The following is a 9175-nucleotide window of genomic DNA, read 5'->3' as shown; positions in this document are numbered from 1 at the left end:
ACTAGCCTCAACCAACTATGTCTAATTAAAAGGTACAGTAAACCATTCATTTTCCTCATTTCATCTCCTTCTTCATTCAAATTTCATAGAGTGATTGAAAAAATAGCTTGATTTCGTGGGAAAAGATTCTAGGGCTAGAAAAAAAAATCATGTCTTTGCTTAGTAGTTTGAAGTTCGAAAATATTTTTTGAGTAATGAATTGTGGTGCTTATGTGGCTATGTACACTTAAGGTGTTCTAAACACCGAGATATAGGATTTTGCGGTGCATTATGCGTTTAAGGTGTTTATTTAAAGTCAAGGTAATTTTTAAAAGGATTCCACATTAAATTATTTGTGATTACTAATTATTCAAGAATTAAATTGAAATGTTTGTTACCTGAATGAATTGTATGAATTGATTATGTTGTGAATTGAGATTCATCACCAAGTCTAGAATGTAAACAACGTAAAGTGAAAGAGATTACGCATTAAAACTCTTGGAACGTATATATCTTAAGTATGAACATATGGGGGGGTTATGTGACTTTATATTTAATTATAACTTCTACTGGGAGTACAGGACGCTGGATTTTCCTTTTTAATTTATGCACAGGACATCCATCTTTCATAAGTGACATTATGCCTACCCGGTTAGCTCTCGAAGTAGTTTACGTCAAATTATCAAATTATTTGGGGTAGAGATATGGTGGGAAACCCGTTCGATGCATAATCAAATTAAATAAACAATTTAATTATCTATTGATTGAGTTGTTGTTGCATGCTTGTAAATAGGTGCAACAAGGTACGTAAGTTGTGTGATGTTAGGATGTAAGCATGTTAGTGTGTTTCTTTACGCTTATGTAGTCAGCGTTGCTGATTGTGTGTTTGTATGTTTGTTTGGCCTTGTCTTTATCTTGGCCCTACAACGACTCATTTCTAATGGCGAGTACTGGGGACAAAGTAAACATATTCTTTTTAGGTGATAAACCATATTCATAATGGGCATAAGTGAAAAGCGAATCTTATTTAATTAGTTTCTATAAGAATATGATATGTTTTATTTGCTTTATTTATTATGTATTTGCTTGTGTGACTAACCAAAGATTTTTAAATATTTGGTTTTGGGTTTTGAAAAGGGTATGCAATGGTTCCAAGTTGTAGGTTGACTTCGTTTGACTTTGTTTGAATTTACTTTCGTTTGTTTTGACTTTTTAAAGTTGGTTTGTTTTGAATGGTTTTGAAATAAGTCTCCCGATGTGTGTCTTTGATATTTGCCTTAACCGTTATTAAGGTGGCGGTTATATCTTAGAATGTCCTATTTCGTATTTTAAAAATGGAAAAACAGGTATTTTAATAGGAAGGAAATTCTAGGGTGTTACATAGTGTTTGCAACATTTTGTTTATCACTTGTTGATAGCTCAACATATCAAACAAAGAAAATTCTTGTTTATTTTTATGGAATAATAACATTTATTAGGGTTTTCTCCCATTGAAATGGTTTAAGGTTATACATGATTCTCATTAAATAGGTCACAAGTTGTAAACCGTTCGCGTATAACAAAATATGAGACATATTTGATTCAATAAAATTCAAGCCGACTTAGTTTTGAGTTGAATAAATTCAAGTCGAGGTAGTTTTCATTTCTAATTGACGGGTTCTTACCAATTTTGCTTTCTCTAGATTGGTTTTTGTAGAAAATAGTTTCACAGTTCGAGGTTGTTTTTTTTTTCTTAACACCGGAAAAAGCATTATATTAATCATAAAACAAATTACACACTAAAACTTCAGGGGTAGGATCATACAATCTCTTTCTATTGGGAAACCATATATTTTCGAAGGAGCAAGACACTCTTCTTTTAGAGTCACTCATCTTGTAAACACAAGGAGTTAGTAATATCAGAGGAAGTTTTACTTCTGTGACCAACACGTTTCCTTCAAGCTCTAGAACGGCCGGTGGAGCAAAGGATCTTCAACATCTGAGAGGAACACATTTTGGGGTTTGCAAGAGACTTTAACTGAGAAATGAAAAGTGCATCTGGAAGGGGCATCAACGTACTTTCACATGATGACGCATGAGTGACTATACCTATGGTCGGATCTTCTTGAGTCAAGATTGGAGTTGTTTCACACCTATCATACCCTTCAAAAGGGGGTGACTAATCTCCATTGGTGTAGAAACTTCTTGAGTTTCAACACAATTTATCCTTTTTGGAGGATCAAGTACTCGGATGCTAATAAAATTCTTCCTAGAAGAACAATAGTAGAGTAGTGTTCGTCCCTTGGAAATTGCCCCATACATTGTCGAGGTGAGATGTAGATAAGAATCAATTTGTTTTCGGTTTGAAAACCGATAACTTGACCTTGTAAGATTTGGGTTTTTTTTTTTTTTTTTTTTTTTTTTTTTTTTTTTTTTTTTTTTTTTTTTTTTTTCTCTTCTGAAGTTGAATTTCGACCAGAATTGTTATCTATAACGTTGTGCCTTTTGTCTTGATTGAAAGGGTTGACCTTACCCTCCAAATCCAAAGATTTTCCAACAACATTCTTTTCCACTTTGGTGTCATCTTTCACACCAATACATCTACTAACACACCCATTATCAAGACCATCTCCTTCTTTTCTTTTTCCCTTCTTTCCTAACTTTCTTTCTTCTTCATCTTCTTCCTTCCCAAACTGAACAAAGTCTCTAAACCTCTCATCCTCTGTTGTAACCACAAGTGCATCATCAACAAAGTCTCGAGACCAATCCAATCTAGAGGTCACCTCCTTAAGTTTTTGTTGAAACTCTTTGTTGTTGGGATCAATCTTAATTGCTTGTGCAAGATCCATGAAAGCTAAGTCGGGTTTGTTTAGCTCTAAAATTGCTATCGCTCTTTTAAAGTACGCTTTCACATTTGAGGTATCATAACACAACACTGCCGAACCCACCTTGTCAAAGTTTCTTTCTTTAACATAACAGGCACCTAAGTTCAAATTAAGAGACACATCAAGGCTCGAAAAACCTAATGGATCCTCATCATTACAAACCAGAACAAAAGACAAGATCTTGAGTGCAAAGGAGTATTTGCAATGGCTAAAACCATATTACTTTGCTTCTATAGCTGGTTATCCTCATCTTTTAAACTACTAACAAATTTTAGAATACCAAAAGGATTCTCCAAGTCCCCAACTATTTTCTCAAACTTACGAAGAAGGTTTAGGGTAAAAATTAATAGTTCTATATTGCTCCTATTAATATTTAATATTTACCTTCAATATGCTACAAGAAATTTTATATTTTGAGCTATTTATTCTATTATTCACAATAGGCATTAAATATATATATATTTTTTAATAATGTAATACAAATTATAAAAAACTTATGGATAACATAACATTAAAATTTCTTAAAGTACTACAGTAGGCTCTTTCTTTCAAAAAAAAAAAAAAGAGTACTATAGTTAGGGTTGAGCAAAACTACTGAAAAACCGATAACCCGAAAACCCGTTCCGTTATCATTCCGAAAATTAGGGTACCCGATCCGATAACCATAACGGTTTGGGTACCCATTCCGATAATTTGTTATCGGGTATGGTTTTTGGGTATCATTTTAAAATTAACAGTTACCCGTTCCGATTCGATAAGCAATTTTTTGTTTTTTTTCCTACTTAATTTTCCAATATTTAAACTCTTACTTTACTTAATAATCACTATATAATATCAATGATTAGTAATATTATTAATAATTTGGTCAAGATCACGTGGTATTGTTGTTAATTACTGTTAAAAAAAATCATAATAACTAATTTATTAAGTTTAATTATCATTATTAAATACCTTATTGGGTACCCGATAACCGATCCAAAAATCCGAGTACTCGAAGTCCGGATACCCGAACTTATCGATTCGTTTATGAATACCACTTTTAGTGATATTGATTATCGGGTACCCGAACCGTTAGTACTAACAGTACGGTCCCTTGCTCGCCCCTAACTATACTAGGCAATCGAGTATTGACCCCACCTGTGATGGTTACAATCAACCACCACCACCAAAAAAAAAAAAAAAAACCCCACAAAATGTAGTAATTTCGATCTATTCCCTCATCTTTGGCCTATGGCTAAGAACGAAGAACCAAACTAAACTGCAAAATTGGTGAAGAAATGGTAACTACTACAGCAACTTCAATTCCTGTGCTTCAATCTCCTTTTATCTGTTCATCTCACAAATTATCTTCTTTTAATTCTTCTTCTTTGTTAACCTTTAATTCACCCAAAAATCGATGCTCTCGCACTTCATATCCATGCATTCGAGCTGCCGATCTTGATCAAAATACAGTATGTAATAAATTAGTCAATCAATTGTTTTACTATTGTTGCTTGTGTCTGTATAATAATGATAGTATTAAATTTTGCAGATAATTGCAATTTCTGTGGGAGTTGTGAGTGTTGGTATTGGGATTGGTATTCCTGTCTTTTATGAAACACAAATTGACAATGCTGTAAGTTTCTTCTTCTTCTTTTTTTTTTTTTTTTTAGTTTTCTTTTATGGGTTTTTATTTTTGGATAATGATAATATTATTAGTACTATTATTTATAAGAAATCATAGAAGTGGCTGCTTGTTCAACTCTCGTTCTTGGGACTTTGTGGATTATGCACCAGTTCAACTCTTTAGCCAAGTTTCTGATTTCTGCTCTGCTCAAGAGCAAGCTTTTGTCTTTGTTCTTTCTGTCTTGAAAGAGCATAACTAAGTTATTAGGTTGTTACTTGGACTCGGGTACCCATGTCCGACATGAGTACATGTCCAACCGTCCTACTCGGCTATTTTGTGAAAAAAATTCTTGATTTTGAACTAAAAGTGAAGTGTCCGGGTGTCATAACCATGTCCGAGTGTTGAGGGTCCGACATGGGTATGTGAGATGAAAAATGAGGAGTCCGAGTAAAATAGGCTTACTAGCATCTGTTAGGATGACCGCGTTCTGTATTTCCAATCTTACACATACTCTGATATCTTCTAAGCATGCTCTTGCCTCTGCTTGTAAGGCTGAATTTGCCAACCCGTAATTGCAGCCCTGCACCTTATTCTGCTGTAGTCCCCCCTCTAGGTGCCAGCCAAACCCCATTCTCTTTGTTTTCTTTTCCCAGGCCCCATCAATTTGGATTGTTAGCCTTCCCTTACTCTCCTAGGCTTGCAATCATAAACCCAGGAGGGTGTTCCAGGTCCTGCTCTGGGGGGTAGAAAATCCAAGTGTTGGGTATCAGAATTGACATAGGTTTGATGTTCTTGTTGCAGAGGGTTAATCAAAGCTATAATCTGGTCACAAGTATTATTTCTTCCTTTGAAGACGTTGTCATTTCTTGCAATCCAAATTGGCCACATTGTTGAAATGAAGAGTGGCACCTGTTCTCCATCACGCCCATCCTGGCTATAGAAGAGCCGGATAAAGTATTGAATCCATTTTTGAATGCAAACTCACTTTTCTCATTAGATCGAATCCCCAAAGTGCCTCCTTGCCAAACTTTCATAGCTGTAAAACAGAAACCAAAGAGATGGTTAAGATCTTTTTCCCCACCCCCACATAAGCCACAATTTAACCCAACATCTATCCCTCTTTTACCAAGAAAGTCCTTAACCGCTAAAACATTATAAAAAAAATTCCAAATGAAAATCTTCCATTTTGGGAGGAGCTTTTGCTTCCACAGGAATTTTAGGAATTCCCCTTCCTCTTTAGAAATTCTACCATTAGTAATAGTAGAATCCATGAGGTAGGCATATCCTGATTTTGTGGAGAATTCTCCTGATTTAGTATGATTCCAAATGATGGATTCCACTCCTCCCTGGATTTGGAGCTCTATCGAGCCTATCTCATTTGCATCTTCAAAAGTAAATGCTTCTCTTAACTTACTAGCATTCCAGCTACAGTGCTACACACATTATTGTTAATAAATCGACTTACCTTCCAGGTTGTCGCTTGTCTCATTCCCGAGGTTGTATTATCTACTGTCATTAATCTTTTTATTCAAAATTTAATTTGCGTATATTTGGACTTCCATTGTTTATTTTAATTTATGTTTGTAAATTCAAATTATAACAATTCTTGCTCATAAATTCAAATTATATAAATTCTTGCTCAAACTTCCAATTTTATTGCACTTTTAGCATTCTAGGAAAAAAAATTTTATGTCCAAGACAGTGATGTAAATGAGATTCGATCCAACGTCTTGAATATCACCCTAAGGACTAAGACTTTAACTAATTAAGCTAGCATCCGAATACATCATAAATGTTAATTTGGGAATTTATATGAGCATGAACACTTATGAGACGAAAATATCTCATCCATCATTTTTCTACCACTTTCTCACTTGTCCACATAATCTATATCATGACAAATTTCTTTGCATTATACATCACCCAAATTCATGAACAATAAAAAAAGAATCGAGGCATGATATATACCATCCCATGAGATAAAATTATACCATGCTGAGATGCCATGATATGAAATTTTTTCCAAAGTTGATGTCATGGCATAAAACAAAGTCACGGGTACTGATGCTCCAAGGATAACGACACGAGGTTCTACTAATTTACTGTGATTTGTGATTATTAACATGATCTCATTTAATTAATTTTCTTCATCTTTGGATGCACAAAATAGAAATGTGGCATGTTTTATTTTGACACTATAGAGGTTATTTGAGATTGAATGTTCTCTCTTCTTGTAGGCAAAGCGAGAGAATACACAACCTTGCTTTCCGTGCACTGGCTCTGGAGCTCGTAAGTCTCTGCACCCATCTATATCATTTTTAGATATGCTGCACATAATGCATATGCCCCTTATTTTAAACTATACTCTATTATAATAGTACTCTGTTATTGACAAGTCATTTCATATTACTGCCTATTACACTGGAGGAAAAGTCTAAAAAAAACATGCTCCATGTTGTCCATCTCAAATTTTGTCGTCGAATAACTAGTACTAGTGTATGACACCTTATGGCTCGTACTTCTGCCATTTCATACAGCCTTGCATAAATATAAGATGTTGTAACATTTATACAATAAGGTTCACAGTTGCACACAATTATTAGTGTTCTATTATACAATTATTAGTGGTCTATACGAAGTATTGTTTAGTGATAATATAGTTAATGTGTTGATCAAGAATTATTTGTGCCTGTGTGGTAGTAAGACTAGTCTACTATGGACAGTACACTTTGGCCTGGATATTTTCCTAGCTAACTTCATGATGAATGAATGTGAATAAAAGTTGCACTATCTCATTTGCATGATGAATGAGCTTCATGATTTACGGTTACTAGTTACAAATCTTTCAAAGATCAACCAAGCAACTTTTGGCATGGTGCATTCTGCATGGCTTGTCCTGCCATGTTCTAAAAGTTTTCTAATTAGTAAGAAAATCATGAAATATATGTTGGCAGTAAATTAATATTATTCTTTTGAAAACTTATTATCCATTTACATTGGAATTCCAGCTATATCTTAGTTGTGCCTTTTGAGATCATATATATTCACCAGTGAAATTTTGGTTCTATCATGTTCATGGAGTATCAAGCAATCTTCTTCATCATAAAATCCTCGCTTTCTGTTTGTTGTATAGGTTATAATGTTAACATGTACCTCTTCCACAAGAAGTAGTCATGATTTCTAAAATAGAAATAAAATGTGCTTAGATTTTTAAGCATACCCACTTTTATATAGAAGGTTGAAAAGAAGATAGAATGCAGACTACTATTATACATCATACAATTTTTGTGAAAACATGGCATAAACCTTAGTTATGGAGAATTGGGACCATACGATCTTTATCCCAGACAAACAAAGGGAGTGGATTACAAAATTGATTTTCCAAGATGCTAAGTAAATGTGTAAGAAGGATATATGCTGATGAAAATAAAGTTATTAAAGCCATATCGCTCAAGAAAGCCATTCATGTGTTCCAAATTCTTACAAATTCTGGTCTTTCAATATCCAACAGTTTAAGTTGTTTAATGCATTGACTACATCTCTTAATCAACTTCTAGCATAAGGCATAAGGCGTGTGGATTAAAGCATGTGCAGTTACATATCACTGCAACAATTTGCACATTTGAAACCATATCACACATGAAGTATGTAGCTTGTTCAACCTAAGGATTTTTTTTTTCATTCCTTAGAGAAATGTAGGTTCTGCATGGGAACAGGCAATGTGACGGTAGAACTTGGTGGGGATGAGAAGGAAGTGTCTAAATGTATCAATTGTGATGGCCTTGGTTCTCTAACATGCACTACATGTCAAGGCTCAGGTATTCAACCTAGGTATCTTGATCGAAGGTATGTGCTCTACATCTTTCCTCTTGAATAAAGAGACATACGAGGCTCCTATAACATATTAGTTTGTGATAAATTACGATAAATTCAGATAAATTTTAATAAGTTCAAATAAAGGCGACCAAATACAAATGACAACTAATTAGTTTCTATTAGTTTATAAAGTGCTGTTCAAATGAAAATTAAGTTTTAGCAGCGATTGAAACTAAAGTGCTACTGAAATTTAATCTTAAATTACGGAGGCACTGTATTTCAGTTTTTATTATAAGCATGAATTGGATCACTATATTATCATGCATATATCACTACCAATATTTCACATAGCATTCCCTACTTCAAGATAGTCTATTCGAATTAAATGTGAACAATCTGCTTTTTTTTTTTTTTTTTTCTTGATAATCAGGGAATTTAAAGATGATGACTAAGTCCAACAACATACACCTTTGCGTTGCGGATACTTATTCAACAAAAGGATTGAGTTAAGCTTTTCTTGTCAAATACCATAGTGTTTATTTTTTGTAATATGCTATACCACATACAAATTGAGTTTCTGACAGCATTCCTGGAAATGTTTCTCAATATTCGCATTCGAATGATGTAGATTTATTGATCAATGAACAATCGATCAATTTCTTTGTAAATCTATATATTTTCATATATAATGTTGTAAGTTCCTGCCTCATTGGGTACACCATTGATTGATGTAGATCATAATGGTATGTTATAGCACCCCCCAAAAAAAAAAAAAAAAAAAAAAAAGAAAAAAGAAAAAAAAAAGACACTACTGTAGTTTGAACCCTTGTTGATATCTTTTCATGAATCAGAGTACATGATTTATCAGAAATGGATTATTCTTGCCTCTTGGGGGGATAGCAAAATTCAT

The 9175-nt window shown here is 33.8% G+C and overlaps 1 protein-coding gene across 1 annotated transcript; it reads left to right on the top strand.

The window, feature by feature from the left end:
* The first annotated feature begins 4033 nt into the window (after positions 1-4033).
* On the top strand, positions 4034-8974 carry LOC145567583 (protein SPA, chloroplastic-like). Its single transcript, XM_081626893.1, has 5 exons — positions 4034-4294; positions 4375-4458; positions 6687-6738; positions 8139-8295; positions 8696-8974. The coding sequence occupies exons 1-5, from the start codon at positions 4121-4123 to the stop codon at positions 8715-8717; spliced, it is 489 nt and encodes a 162-aa protein (XP_081483019.1). The 5' UTR covers positions 4034-4120; the 3' UTR covers positions 8718-8974.
* Positions 8975-9175: the final 201 nt, after the last annotated feature.

The sequence above is a fragment of the Chenopodium album genome, chromosome 11, assembly GCF_948465745.1.
Source record: "Chenopodium album chromosome 11, dcCheAlbu1.1, whole genome shotgun sequence".
NCBI classification, from domain to species: Eukaryota; Viridiplantae; Streptophyta; class Magnoliopsida; order Caryophyllales; family Amaranthaceae; genus Chenopodium; species Chenopodium album.
Note: the sequence above shows the minus strand (reverse complement) of the source record. Positions and strands in the feature narration are given on the sequence as shown.